Here is a 16,474-nt window from a genome sequence, read left to right as displayed (position 1 = left end):
CGACAGGCTGTAATCAATTTTAGACGTCTCTTGTCTGTTAAAGACAAAGTCATGGACACTGAATCTATCTGGAAACCCAGAAAGGTTACCCTTGTTTGAGGAATCAAAGAACTTTTTGGTAAATTGATCCTCCAACCATGATCTTGAAGAAACAACACAAGTCGATTCGTATGAGACTCTGCTAAATGTAAAGACGGAGCAAGTACCAAGATATCGTCCAAATAAGGAAATACCACAATACCCTGTTCTCTGATTACAGACAGAAGGGCACCGAGAATCTTTGTGAAAATTCTTGGAGCTGTAGCAAGGCCAAACGGTAGAGCCACAAATTGGTAATGCTTGTCTAGAAAAGAGAATCTCAGGAATTGATAATGATCTGGATGAATCGGAATATGCAGATATGCATCCTGTAAATCTATTGTGGACATATAATTCCCTTGCTGAACAAAAGGCAATATAGTCCTTACAGTTACCATCTTGAACGTTGGTATCCTTACATAACGATTCAATAATTTTAGATCCAGAACTGGTCTGAAGGAATTCTCCTTCTTTGGTACAATGAAGAGATTTGAATAAAACCCCATCCCCTGTTCCGGAACTGGAACTGGCATAATTACTCCAGCCAACTCTAGATCTGAAACACAATTCAGAAATGCTTGAGCTTTCACTGGATTTACTGGGACATGGGAAAGAAAAAATCTCTTTGCAGGAGGTCTCATCTTGAAACCAATTCTGTACCCTTCTGAAACAATGTTCTGAATCCAAAGATTGTGAACAGAACTGATCCAAATTTCTTTGAAAAAACGTAACCTGCCCCCTACCAGCTGAACTGGAATGAGGGCCGTACCTTCATGTGAACTTAGAAGCAGGCTTTGCCTTTCTAGCAGGCTTGGATTTATTCCAGACTGGAGATGGTTTCCAAACTGAAACTGCTCCTGAGGACGAAGGATCAGGCTTTTGTTCTTTGTTGAAACGAAAGGAACGAAAACGATTGTTAGCCCTGTTTTTACCTTTAGACTTTTTATCCTGTGGTAAAAAAGTTCCTTTCCCACCAGTAACAGATGAAATAATAGAATCCAACTGAGAACCAAATAATTTGTTTCCCTGGAAAGAAATGGAAAGTAGAGTTGATTTAGAAGCCATATCAGCATTCCAAGTCTTAAGCCATAAAGCTCTTCTGGCTAAGATAGCCAGAGACATAAATCTAACATCAACTCTAATAATATCAAAAAATGGCATCACAGATGAAATTATTAGCATGCTGGAGAAGAATAATAATATCATGAGAATCACGATTTGTTACTTGTTGCGCTAGAGTTTCCAACCAAAAAGTTGAAGCTGCAGCAACATCAGCCAATGATATAGCAGGTCTAAGAAGATTACCTGAACATAGATAAGCTTTTCTTAGAAAAGATTCAATTTTTCTATCTAAAGGATCCTTAAACGAGGTACCATCTGATGTAGGAATGGTAGTACGTTTAGCAAGGGTAGAAATAGCCCCATCAACTTTAGGGATTTTGTCCCAAAATTCTAATCTGTCAGGCGGAACAGGATATAATTGCTTAAAACGTTTAGAAGGAGTAAATGAATTACCCAATCTATCCCATTCCTTAGCAATCACTGCAGAAATAGCATTAGGAACAGGAAAGACTTCTGGAATAACCGCAGGAGCTTTAAAAACCTTATCCAAACGTATAGAATTAGTATCAAGAGGACTAGAATCCTCTATTTCTAAAGCAATTAGTACTTCTTTAAGTAAAGAGCGAATAAATTCCATCTTAAATAAATATGAAGATTTATCAGCATCAATCTCTGAGACAGAATCCTCTGAACCAGAAGAGTCCAAAGAATCAGAATGATGGTGTTCATTTAAAAATTCATCTGTAGAGAGAGAAGATTTAAAAGACTTTTTACGTTTACTAGAAGGAGAAATAACAGACAAAGCCTTCTTTATGGATTCAGAAACAAAATCTCTTATGTTATCAGGAACATTCTGCACCTTAGATGTTGAGGGAACTGCAACAGGCAATGGTACATCACTAAAGGAAATATTATCTGCATTAACAAGTTTGTCATGACATTTAATACAAACAACAGCTGGAGGAATAGCTACCAAAAGTTTACAGCAGATACACTTAGCTTTGGTAGATCCAGCAGGCAGAGGTTTTCCTGTAGTATCTTCTGGCTCAGATGCAACGTGAGACATCTTGCAATATGTAAGAGAAAAAACAACATATAAAGCAAAATAGATCAAATTCCTTATAAGACAGTTTCAGGAATGGGAAAAAAATGCCAAACATCAAGCTTCTAGCAACCAGAAGCAAATGAAAAATGAGACTGAAATAATGTGGAGACAAAAACGACGCCCATATTTTTTGGCGCCAAATAAGACGCCCACATTATTTGGCGCCTAAATGCTTTTGGCGCCAAAAATGACGCCACATCCGGAACGCCGACATTTTTGGCGCAAAATAACGTCAAAAAAATGACGCAACTTCCGGCGACACGTATGACGCCGGAAACGAAATGAATTTTTGCGCCAAAAAAGTCCGCGCCAAGAATGACGCAATAAAATGAAGCATTTTCAGCCCCCGCGAGCCTAACAGCCCACAGGGAAAAAGTCAAATTTTTGAGGTAAGAAAAATATGATAATTAAAGCATAATCCCAAATATGAAACTGACTGTCTGGAAATAAGGAAAGTTGAACATTCTGAGTCAAGGCAAATAAATGTTTGAATACATATATTTAGAACTTTATAAATAAAGTGCCCAACCATAGCTTAGAGTGTCACAAAAAATAAGACTTACTTACCCCAGGACACTCATCTACATGTTTGTAGAAAGCCAAACCAGTACTGAAACGAGAATCAGTAGAGGAAAATGGTAAATATAAGAGTATATCGTCGATCTGAAAAGGGAGGTAAGAGATGAATCTCTACGACCGATAACAGAGAACCTTATGAAATAGACCCCGTAGAAGGAGATCACTGCATTCAATAGGCAATACTCTCCTCACATCCCTCTGACATTCACTGCACGCTGAGAGGAAAACCGGGCTCCAACTTGCTGCGGAGCGCATATCAACGTAGAATCTAGCACAAACTTACTTCACCACCTCCCTTGGAGGCAAAGTTTGTAAAACTGATTTGTGGGTGTGGTGAGGGGTGTATTTATAGGCATTTTGAGGTTTGGGAAACTTTGCCCCTCCTGGTAGGAATGTATATCCCATACGTCACTAGCTCATGGACTCTTGTTAATTACATGAAAGAAATGGTCTCTAAAAACAGAGTCTCCGCAACCAGATGACCTAAAACCCTACCCCAAAAGGCAAGGGGAAGCGAAAAACACAGCAATCCTCAAAAAAGAGATCTGAAAATCGGACAATCCACAAGTAGTACCAATAGGGGGGGAATAATCACCCCCTACACCAGGTACTGGAGATCTCCATGCTGTCATCTGATCCTCCCCCTTCAGAAGGGAGGACTCCAGCTCCTGTCCAAAGGACCTCAGGAACTATAAACATACTGCCAGGGACAAAACACTAGTATCAAGAACTTAAATGTCAGTTAAGGCCATGCAAGAAAAACATCGGACGGCCCACTAAGATGAAAGAAAGTAGGGCCAGCCATATATCTAGGATAGAAGGGCCTCCTAAAACTTGTAGAAACAAGAAAAAAAAACTTGTAACAAGAGGTAAGTCAACTTAGTACCCAAACAGGACTAGCCTGTTGTCAATGATACAAAATGTCTGAAATAACTTTAAAAGAACAGAGTGAACTAGTACCCAACCAGGACCAGCCTGCTGACCAGGGTATAACTGAACTGCACAAGGGCTAACAAAGTTTTAAACCCTAGTAGGACTAGACAAAACAAACAGACAAATGACAGACAAAGAAGCTCTGGGGCTTAATCGTTGTCTCTTAACATCTTTTTTTTTGTGTGTGACTACCACCAGAAGTAACAACCATCGCAACCATAAAATCACTAGTATCAAAATTCTAGAGAAGAAAAAAGTTTCCTAACTGGATCAAAATAAGAAGGCCGCACCCGCAGGTGAACGCCAAGAAAGAAATAGAAATACTAACAGGGCCAGTCTGTCAGAGACCTGATTCCTCAAGAGCTCAGAACTGGGATTAGATACAAAAGCAAAAGACAATCAGGAGACTGATCCACATCCCTCCACTCGTCTAGCGCTGTTCGCCATCAGAAGACTGAGGATGAGGAGGTAAATGAAGACTAAAATCCTCCCAAGCTTCCAGTACCTGCATCAGAAGTACACGCAGGTGCGTCAGACTGAATCTAAAAATGTTAAAATTCATTTCCGGCGGGGCATTTGAAGGCCCCGATCCTGCCGGCTGTCTCCCTGAAGCTTCAGAAGGAACTGCTCCCCCAGAGGAAAGACCCGTCCGATAAAGAGGACATGGAAAAGCTCTTTGCTGGCCCTCAAGAAGCTGTAAATGCACCAACGTCACTAATATGGCCATGCGCAACCGAGCAGAAACCTCCGGTGGAAAGAAACCTCCTTCCGGAGAAGGGGTAACGAAACTGCTTGTGTAGGAACAGAAAATTCCAGAGAACGCGCCTCACGGGACAAAGAATCCTCAGAGGCGGATGGCTCAGTGGTCTCCAATCTCTGGCCAGAGGGAGAAAAGAGCACTCTAATACGGCATACAGAACATAATTGATTGGGCTGGATTACCCGGGCCTCCATACAATCTAAGCAGGAAACAAAATCTGAGTCAGAGAAATCCTCCTCACAAATTTCGACAAAAATAACTGGCACCTCACACCCCCAATGGCTGGGGCACTCACCACCTCCTATGACCCAGACAAGTAGAGAAACAGGTCTTCTATCATTTACATTGCATTCCCACAATGAAAGGAAAATGAAACGATCTTACCGGAATCTATGCCGTGGAACAGTAACACAGTCCTTCAAGTTTGACAGATAGTAGCGTTGCTTCTGAGATGGAGTTGAGTGAAGAAAGCAGGCAGCGAAACTCGTCAACGCCGATTGCTTGTGGAGCTGTTAATATGAGTCGGGATGGGTTCGCAGAAAGACTCTCCCTGCATCTCCAGACTCTAACTTTCAGAATGACTGGGGGATGAGGGAAGTGGGGGAGGTATTTAAGCATTTGGCTGGGGTGTATTTGACTCCTCCTGGTGGCCAGGTTCTGTATTTCCCAAAAGTAATGACTGCAGCTGTGGACTCTCCCCATTTTAAGAACAAAAAGAAGGTACATTGAATAATAAAACTTCAACATTTACTAGATGATTAAAGTCACATTAAACTGCTGAGCACAACTACAACAGAATGGTTACTACTCACCATTCTATTATTTTTCTACCGCCACACTGCATATGCGCTCGTATCGCCACTGTCAGATCTTCCTACCCATCAGATTTTCCTACTGTGCCTAAGCATGTGCGCATAAGCAAGCCTACGTAATCGAATGTTTTGAGACCTGTGGAATGCGGTGACTTAGGTTTGCGCACACACAGTGAATAGACGCGGTAAGAAAATCTGTCAGAACACTTGCAACTAAAAGAAATCATTTTTCCCCTCACATGATAAAGGTTAACCTTCATTTGGAAGGCCAGTCACCGCTGCAATCTTAGCTATGTTCAGAAAGGGAGATTATTTGCGCGCAGATAAACTAAGTTACACATCTTTTACTCAAAGGCAGTACAGGATCAAGTGCAGCAGTGACCCCTGCTTTCCCTCAGCGCCAGAGCCGTGGTCAAGCCCTGCTATAGACAAGTAGTCTCTTTTTAATATTTGTAAGTTTGTTTAGCCTTTAGTATAGCTTTGTGTGAACAGCTGCGTTTGGATGAGTCCCGAGCACTCTATTATGTTAGGCAAACTGAAGTGAAAGGTACAGCTGTAAAAAAAAGTCACTAACATCACAGATCTGTGAATGCGCTCTGCTTCTGTCACAGGATGTAACAATACGTGTGCTACAAGATGGCGGCACACAGTATAAAATGCAGAGCTCTACCAGCTGGATTCTGTAATGAGGCAAAATAAGAGAACGGCTTTAAAGAGAGCTGCAGGTAGAGGAGGGAAAACATTAGCATGGTGAGTAGTAACCATCCTACTGTAGTTGTACCTAGCAGTTTAATGTCACTTTAAAATAAAGAAAATAAAAAAGTGATGGTCAACTCTCCCCTTTTTAAAATTAGATCCGGAATGATAGTGATATTTTAGATGAAGTTTCATTCCTCAGTTGTAATAAAGATGCGCTATAACTTACTTTTTAATATACAGTAGATATGAAATTCTTTTTCTCTGTGCTCTGCCTCACACTCTGGAGCTAACAGTTTAAATTGTTCTCCAATCAGCGCTCTCCCCTTTGGGCACCTTTTCTTGTACCTAGAGCACTATAACTTTGTCATAGCAATGATCATGATCTGGCAGTAGCCGCTAGTCATATTTTGTTGTGTTGTTGATGTTAGGGCTCTAAGATCCATGTTTCTCTGGACTAATAAAAACATTTAAGAACCTAAATAAATGGGAGGATTAGGAGAATGTAAATAAATGTGATATTCTGTATAGGATGAATTTTTTTGCAACTATTTTATGTTCTTTGTTTTTATTTTTTTTTATATTTTTGCTATGCTGAGTAAGTTTGGACAGGAGTAGGATCATTAATATATTGTCAAAATGTGTTAAGCTACCACTCTGGGTAATCAGAATAGTGTTTAATTTTAAAATGTATCTAATATTTGTATATTTAGAAATGTTATACTTACTAATGTTCTGTATAAATTGAAAGATGGTTCATAGTGCCAAAATCAATAAATATTATACAGTGAATACTAATTTATGGTGTTTTGGGAAGGTGAACAGATCATAAATGTGGGACAATAAAGTTTGGACAAAAATAGTTAAATTAATCAGGAGCGCTAGAAAGCTAAAAGCGATTATCTGATGGTATTAATAAAGTGCCAAGTGTATGTGCAAAAAATTGTGAAAATATTAATAAAGTGCAGAAAAATTAAAATACTTCAAATAAGTGAGGTTTAATCGATAATTGTTTATCTGAAATGTATTATAAAGTGAATAAGTGTAGTCATAAAACCAGACAGGTATATGTCTATTAGCATATGCCTCTATGGATTACTCAAAAATTAAAATGAAATGATCCTCTGATCAAATATTTACAAAAAACAGTCTGTTATTCAAGACTGTGTATGGTGTTAGAAAGTGCTATAAGATAAAATTAGGCGAAGGAGAACAATCTCTTCATTGATTAATAAAATTATAAATACTAAATCTATAAACACAGATTCAAATACTTAAATAGTGTAATGTGGGATTTAAAACACAAATTATCTACAGTTAATAACTAAGTATCAGAACATTCGGATTGTATGTAATGGTGATGGTAATAAATGCACAATGAATAAGGAATTAGGCTCTGCTTAAAATTTAATCTGTTATAAACAAGTGCAAACAAATCTTATAATTGCTAAAAACGGACGTCTCCGTGTAACATCAAAGTTAAAATTAAGGTTGCCACCACATTTAAAAAGGAGAAATTGGCTTTATAGACAGAAAAATTCCGGATATCCAATTGAACAGTCTATATTATAAACGGGAAATCTTTTCTTACCCGTAATCAGTCCACGAAAACAGTTTGGAGGGGAGATTTTTCTGACTTACCCCCAAACAATTCAGCCGTCAGTCCTGTAGATAGAAAATTACCGCCGTAGCGGAGTGACGTCACTTTTTTATAGGCGCTGTCTGCAGAGTGCAATCTGATTGGTCCTTAGGTGGGCAGTGTCAGATTTTCTCACTGCCGTGATCCTTTTGAATGGAGTATCCGCTCTTAAGTGTCAACGAGCACGCAGGATACTGTTTAGATCATCCGTTGTGGGGGGACAACAGTCTTAGCGGTGTGTAGGTACTATAGTCTCACCTCACTTCAAAATAGAGCCGGTCTGATGCACACAGTTTCCAAATGTGCCGTAGATGTAGAATCTTTTATTTCAAAAGTGCTGGTGCCTCTATGGAAAGTGCTGGTGCTACTTCACGGATTGTGTTAACTAGACATTAACCAAGGCAGTATTTATGAAATAGAAAGTTTTTTTAAAAGCAGAATATCAATTCAAACTGCAATTGTAGCAACAAAGTTCAACAAAGTTCATAGGCAACTAACATCAACGCGTTTCTCCCTGTGCAGGGCTTTTTCAAGAAACAACTTTCTATTTCATAAATACTGCCTTGGTTAATGTCTGGTTAACACAATCCGTGAAATAGCACCAGCACTTTCCATAGAGGCACCAGCACTTTTGAAATAAAAGATTCTACATCTACGGCACATTTGGAAACTGTGTGCATCAGACCGGCTCTATTTTGAAGTGAGGTGAGACATTATTCTTAAACATTTTATATAAAAATCTCAAGGTTTTCACTGCCCCTTTAAAAAGTTTCTGCAAAACAAAGCTTTTAAACCATTTTTCTTGCATGCAGACTCTGGAAAATAGTGTATAATTCCTGATATACATTATGCATTTTAAATGTTATATATCCCTTTAAATTTTTTGTTTAATGTCACATTAAAGTGATCTTCTAGTGTAAAAATGAAATGCTCTGTTTTGCTTTTTAAACAAATTCCACTTTTTACTATTTAAACCCTGCAAAGGATTAAACACAGTCAATGACATATGCTTGTTGGGCACCTTTGAATAAAAATTGGACCAATGACTCAATCAGGAGCAGTTACACGCACCTGCTCCAAACACTAGCTGTATCTTGATTTACAAGGGCATGGGTATTGTTGAAGTGCTACCTTTTCTATGTGTTTTAACACCTTGGCAGGGATGAAATACAATGCAAAAACTGATTTTACTAAAAATAAAGAAAATGTTTAAAAAAAAAAGCCAAAACAACCTTGCTTTAAATACTGACTTGTGTGTGTGTGCGCGTCATGCACATGTTTGTGTGTTTACAGATATGTGCAGGTCATTTTGTGAAAATGTCTGTTTGGATAGGGTTAAACACCCAGTGTTCAGAATGAATTCAGCAAGTGTACAGGGAAGAGAGGTCAATAGAATACAAGTATGGCATTAGTTCCATGTGCTCATAATCAGATCTTATCTTGTGAGTTAAGCGAATACATAGAAGATTCCTTTACAAACAATCAGACTTTTTTCTTTTGTTTACCATCATAAATACACTACTAAATGTGGTTTGTATGAGTTAAAGGGACAGTCTGGTCAAAATTAAACTTTCATGATTCAGATCGGGCAAGCAATTTTAAACAACTTGTCAATTCACTTTTAGAATCAAATTTGCTTTGTTCCCTTGGTATTCTTAGTTGAAAGCTAAACCTAGGTAGGTTCATATGCTAATTTTCAAGCCCTTGAAGGCCGCCTCTTATCGAAATGCATTTGACAGTTTTTCACAGCTACAGGGTGATAGTTCATATCTGCCATATAGATAACATTGTGCTTGTGGCCTAGTCAGCACTGGTTGGCTAACCTGCAAGTCTGTCAAAAGAACTGAAATATGGGGGCAGTCTGCAGAGGCTTAGATAGAAGGTAATCCCAGAGGTAAAAAGTACATTAAAATAACAGTGTTGGCTATGCAAAACTTGGGAATGGGTAATACAGGGATTATCTATCTTTTTAAACAATAAATATTATGTAGTAGATTGGTTCTTTAAATAGTCTCTAATCTGGCTAATACTGAAAAATGGAATATATGGCAGTTCAGAAATTGATAGCATGCAGAGGAAAACAAGCTTAGAGGAATGATGTTGTATTATACAATGTATCCAATTTGCAAATCATCTGTGCACTATATTAAAACATCCCTTCTGCCTGCAAATTTCACACTAGAAAATGAGATGATACCTCCAATTTGCTTTTCTCAGCAGCAGCTTGCAGAGAAGGAGAGGATGCCGAGGGCTGCACAGCATCAGAGGACGACGTCTGTACAAAGCAGATGAAAGAGATGAAGAAGGAAGCAAGGCAGATGATCAGAATTAGTAAACGGCAAAGCACGCAAAGCAACATATGATTTCATTTTTTCACAAGTACAGCACACCTGGCAACAATCACACACTGATAAACCTGAAAGCAAGCATTTGATTAGCATTTTTACTTTTACAAACAGGACTTTAGTTACAAAGCAAATGGTACTTACCTGGCCATAACAGAATCATTAATGTAAAGCACTCATATTCATATGCTTAAATGACATTATGATGTATGAATGATAGAATCTAAGTTAGAGAGACATAAAGCTGCTATTGCTTGCCTAAAACCAGGGCCGCCACTAGAAATTTTGGGGCCCCTGACTCAACCATTGATCAGGGCCCCCCCCCCCTCCTTTGACATGTGCAATTTTTGACCAAGTGACTAAAACGTATATGCACTTTATTCTTAAGTGTCTATTTAAACTTGTAAATGTTGTAAAGGTAGTAACATACACACTCATACACTGAAACACACACACACATTCACACATAAGGATTCACATATAGACACTGTAACAGACACGCAAAGAAACACACTCAGGCACAGACACTCAGCACTTGTTTACATTGACCTGACAAGTAATGAGGTAAACTACAGTTTTGTAAAAAATGGAGATTTAGAAAATAAAATATGGAGTTCTGATTATTTGTAAAGGAAGATGCCAACTAAATGATGACAACAGCATGCAGTGGCTGAAAGGAAGGGTCCTGAACTGCCTAAACAATTTAAAGGTAAAATGGTGGATTGGTGACTTCCAGAAAGGTCTCGTTAGTCTCAAAGTCTGTAGAAAGATGTGAATAATCAGTAGTAAGGTCAAAATGTCCTAAAAAGGAACAGAAAATGGACACACACACACAAACTCAAAATTGCACATACACCCAAGGAAACACCGACAGAGACAACCTCAGAAAACACACAAAGACATACACACACATACAGAGACACCCACAGAAAACACACAAAGACATACACACACAGAGAGACAACCACGTAAAACACAGAAAGACATACATACACACACCCTCACTGAGACATCCACAAAAAACACACAAAGACATACACACACTCACAGAGACACCCACAGAAAACACACACTCTCACAGAGACATCCACATAAAACACAGACATAGACACCGACCCGCACAGAGGCATCCAGAGAAAATACACAAAGACAAGCATACACACACCCTCACAAAGACACCCATAGAAAAAGCTCAAAGACATATGCAAACACCCTCACAGACATCCACAGAAAATGCACAAAGACATACACACCCACCCTCACAGAGAGACCCACAGAAAAAAAAAACACACACACTCATAGAGACACAAACCAAAGCACAAAGACATAAACACAGACACCCACAGAAACACTCACAGGAGGAAACATTTATGCACCTTGCATCCCCTAAATCAACAGTGTGTGACATGCATGATAAAAAATTTGTAGAAATTAAGAGATCACTTTTTAAAGAATCCTATGTAAATGTGCAAACAAAATTCTGTGAATTCAAAATTGTACATTAATGATCTGGGTAGATGGCTAGATGAAGAAAAGTATTTTTAAAAGGTTGACATATGTTTATTTGTTTTTTCCCCATTTTCCCCAACCAAGAGCACCACTTCAAATATAGTCTACAAATGTTCCCATCTGTCAGCTGTACTTATGGATTTTGAAAATGCTGTACTCTATATGGTCTTGGTGGAACCATAAGCTGTGGTACTCATACTATTAGATCTGGTTAAATGCAGGATTTAGGCTTGTTGGTATGTATTTCAAAATTAAGTCAGCTGTAGTGTAAACTGAACAGTTTTAAGTTAACCTGTCTCATTTCAAACACTGAGCAATCTTAGTCTGAGAGTATAACATCTTATGCAGATGTAAAAATCTTAGATAAAATGCCTCCTTGCATCTGGAAAGTCCTTGCATAAAGGGGCAGTAAATTGGAATGTTATATATATATATATATCTATATATATATATCTATATATATCTATCTATATATATATATATATCTATATATATATATCTATATATATATATATATATATATATCAATATATATATATCAATATATATATATATATATATATATCAATATATATATATATCAATATATATATATATATATATATATCAATATATATATATATATATATCAATATATATATCAATATATATATATATCAATATATATATATATCAATATATATCTATATATATATCTATATATATATATATATATATCAATATATATATATATATATATATATATATATATATATATCAATATATATATCATATCTGCCAAAAGGGCACCTACCATTTGTGTATTGAGGAGGAAACATTTCTGCATGGTTTAAATATAGAATTTCTACAGCATTGTCAAAAAATGTGTTTTTATGGACCCCTGGCCCCACCATACAACTACTACCACACTGAAGTTACAATCCGAAATTGCACAAAGAAATAAAAAACATTTGCTAAGTAAGTCCTACCTCCTCTGCAAATGAAAGTGATCTGCCGTCTGACACACACTGTACAAACAAAGTGCCAAGTCTTTCTCACACTGTGCATAGTGGTTTAGTGCACACTCAGAAATCCTCTCAAATGCTAATACTTTACTCCTTGTAATAACATTTCCTATGCTCAATTAGCACTCTGCTGTAGTACCCACTGGTGGCTGCCAAAATGTAAAAAAAAAAAAAAATTTTTTTTTTTTTTTTTTTTTTTTAGTTCTTGCTTCATGGGGCCCCCCTGGCCCATTAGGGCCCTGACAGGAGTCACCCCTGTCACCCCCTGATGGCGGCCCTGCCTAAAACTATACATATGCCCACACAAAAAGAGGTTAAACGCATATTTATAGTCCACTCTGTAGTAGCAATGCTCAGATGAACATAGATAATGATTGTCGGATATGCACATATTCCATCCCTAATTGGCTTAGCAGCTGTGCTTAGCTCTAGACTGGCAATGAGTGATTTGGTAGTCCAGAAATGACTTTAGTTATGTGTTCATATCCTTTAAGTTAGTTGAACACAGTAATTGTGAAAAAATAGTGTACTGAGAAAAAGAAAATGTATGCTTACCTAATAAATGTATTTATTTCCGGATATGGTGAGTCCACGGCTTCATTAATTACTGTTGGGAATATCACTCCTGGCCAGCAGGAGGAGGCAAAGAACACCACAGCAAAGCTGTTAAGTATTCCCACAACACTCAGCCATTCGACCGAAGGGAAATGGAGAAAAAAGGCATAACACAAGGTGCAGAGGTGCCTGAGGTTTAGACAAAAAATAACTGTCTTAAAATAAAGGGCGGGCCATGGACTCACCATATCCGGAAGTAAATAAATGTCTTAGGTAAGCATTAGTTTTCTTTTCTTTCCTAAGATGTGGTGAGTCCACGGATTCATCAATTACTGTTGGAATCAATACCCAAGCTAGAGGACACAGATGGATAGGGAGGGACAAGACAGGCAGACCTAAACAGAAGAAAAACCTTTCTCCCAAAAAACGCCTCGTCCGAGGCAAGAGTATCAAATTTGCAAAATGTGGAAAGAGTATGCAAAGAGAACCAGGTTGCAGCCTTGCAAATCTGTTTCACAGAAGCTTCATTCTTGAAAACCCAAGAAAAGGAGACAGCCCTAGTGGAATGAGTTGTAATTATCTCAGGAGTCTGCGGTCCAGCAGTCTTAAAAGCAAAACAAATTATACTTCTCAACCAGAGAGAAAGAGAAGTAGCAGGAGCTTTCTGACCTTTACGTTCATCCATGGGAAAGTAGATTAAACAAGATTGCTTGAAAGAGAGTTTGCTCGAAGGAAGGATGACACCTGAACCATATATATAGTCCAGGAAAACATCCTTGCAATACCCCAAGACCTAAAATTCTTTCTAGGATGACGAAAACTAGAAACTTGAGAAGATACCGAATCATGGGAACAATAAATACACATCTTTCAGGTCTATGTTCGTTATGAACAGGCCCTCTTGAACCAACGGAGAATGGATACTACTTTGAAGGTCAGAACTTGAGAAACTTGAGGTAAATACCTCCGTTCCCAGAATGGGACTAGAACTATCACTCCCAGAGAGGAAGGTCCTGAACCCAGTTCAAAGACTGTCTCTCATCATACATGGGTAGCAGATACTCTAAAGGAGATTTCTGCCCTTGGGAGTAAATCTTAGATTGGACTCCAAAAGACAAGACTGACCCTGCAGAAAACTTTTCTCTCTTGTCGTGTGGTAGAAAAACCTTTTTTTCACCCGAAAAGTCAGAGGATAATTCTGCCAGATCAAGTCCAAACAAGGTCTCATCCTTGAAAGGAAATGCCAGAAACTTTAATTTAGAGGAAACATAAAAAATTAAACCTGCAACTGCAGAACTATAAAGCCTAGGCTGTACCACTAAGCCACAGGTAGGCTTCTCAGCTGACCAATATTTCAGCGGCTAGCACAGCAAGTCTAATAAGACAACCACCAGCTTCTTATCCATGGATCCGTAAAGGAGCAGCTACCCTCCATAGGGATCGAAGTTCTCTGCACCATATTAGCGAAGCTCCCTCTTAATTAATCTTAATGGAGTCAGCGACAGGAAAATCCTTTAAAAGACAGGAGACAGGGAGAAAGATATCCCTAACTTCTCCTATTCCTGAGAGAATAGGCCCGTCTAGAAACAATTTCTCATAGGCAGGAACATCATAAAAATGATAAGGTTCACAAAACTTCCAAAAGTTGACAACGACAGGAGAATCAATGTCGTCCAAGTAGCCAAAACCTCCTTTAACAGTACACGAGGTGTGCAAGCATACAGCTGAAGGAGATCACTTCAGGATCAGATGAAGGAATTATACTGTCCAAATCTGAGATTTTATCCACAGAAGCTTCCGGCGAACACCCCTCACCAGACTTAGGAGAGAGAGCAACCTGTGTAGCAGAATGAGTAGCAGAAACCCTACTATCTGAATCTATTAAAATGTCCTTTTGCGTTTTCCCTGAAGGATAGGAAAGGCAGATAAATCCGCAGATACCACAGAGGATACCCGAGCTGCAAAATCTGCAGGCAAATACACTCCTCCAGGAGACTGAGAGGAACAGCAGGGCACTGCATGTGATGCCATAGAGGCTTGGGACGGATAAGTAGAAAGCCGTGGCATTGCCTGAACAGCATCATCCTGGGAGACATGAGGCTCAGAGGGCAACAACCTATCTGTGCATTTAAAAGCTAGCTAAACATGCCGCACAGAATAGCATAGACAATTAATATTTCTAAGCTTTGTCCTGAGAGACATGAGGCTCAAACAAAGAATATCTTGATTATTCAAAAGATTCATATCAAATATGAGGAACTGAAATATTCAGAAAAAACAATTTTGACCTCAAGAGCCAAAAAGCAATCATTCCTAGGAACAGACCTCTGTTCTAATACCAAGAACTTATGCCCTAAATTACGTGTTTGTTTTTAAAAACCTTGACACATCCTTGACTGGATTTGCTTACCACTAACTACAGTGGTATAAAACAATTTATAAAACCCTACTTTTAGGATTTATGAAATATTCACTGTATTAGCCTATAAGACTTTTCAATAGAAGTATGCACATACACACAGAGAATATAAAAAAAACATAATTTATGTAAGAACTTACCTGATAAATTCATTTCTTTCATATTAGCAAGAGTCCATGAGCTAGTGACGTATGGGATATACATTCCTACCAGGAGGGGCAAAGTTTCCCAAACCTTAAAATGCCTATAAATACACCCCTCACCACACCCACAATTCAGTTTAACGAATAGCCAAGAAGTGGGGTGATAAGAAAAAAGTGCGAAAGCATATAAAATAAGGAATTGGAATAATTGTGCTTTATACAAAAAAATCATAACCACCACAAAAAAGGGCGGGCCTCATGGACTCTTGCTAATATGAAAGAAATGAATTTATCAGGTAAGTTCTTACATAAATTATGTTTTCTTTCATGTAATTAGCAAGAGTCCATGAGCTAGTGACGTATGGGATAATGACTACCCAAGATGTGGATCTTTCCACACAAGAGTCACTAGAGAGGGAGGGATAAAATAAAGACAGCCAATTCCTGCTGAAAATAATCCACACCCAAAATAAAGTTTAATGAAAAACATAAGCAGAAGATTCAAACTGAAACCGCTGCCTGAAGTACTTTTCTACCAAAAACTGCTTCAGAAGAAGAAAATACAACAAAATGGTAGAATTTGGTAAAAGTATGCAAAGAGAACCAAGTTGCCACTTTGCAAATCTGATCAACCGAAGCTTCATTCCTAAACGCCCAGGAAGTAGAAACTGACCTAGTAGAATGAGCTGTAATCCTATGAGGCGGAGTCTTACCCAACTCAATATAGGCAAGATGAAATAAAGATTTCAACCAAGATGCCAAAGAAATGGCAGAAGTTTTCTGGCCTTTCTAAAACCGGAAAAGATAACAAATAAACCAGAAGTCTTACGGAAAG

At 38.3% G+C, this 16,474-nt stretch overlaps 1 protein-coding gene across 2 annotated transcripts in view; it reads right to left on the bottom strand.

The window, feature by feature from the left end:
- Positions 1-16,474, bottom strand: part of SMAP1 (small ArfGAP 1) — a 1,140,917-nt gene that overhangs the window by 611,948 nt on the left and 512,495 nt on the right. Inside the window, exon 5 of one of the 2 annotated variants that reach the window (XM_053710427.1) lies at positions 9,862-9,939. The exons of the other annotated variant lie outside the window; for it this stretch is intronic. Coding sequence (XP_053566402.1) covers positions 9,862-9,939 — 78 coding nt within the window. The remainder of the gene's footprint in view (positions 1-9,861; positions 9,940-16,474) is intronic. 2 annotated transcript variants of the gene reach the window in all.

The sequence above is a fragment of the Bombina bombina genome, chromosome 4, assembly GCF_027579735.1.
Source record: "Bombina bombina isolate aBomBom1 chromosome 4, aBomBom1.pri, whole genome shotgun sequence".
Taxonomy (NCBI): domain Eukaryota; kingdom Metazoa; phylum Chordata; class Amphibia; order Anura; family Bombinatoridae; genus Bombina; species Bombina bombina.
The sequence above is the reverse complement of the archived record's forward strand: the minus strand, read 5'-3'. Positions and strand labels throughout refer to the sequence as shown.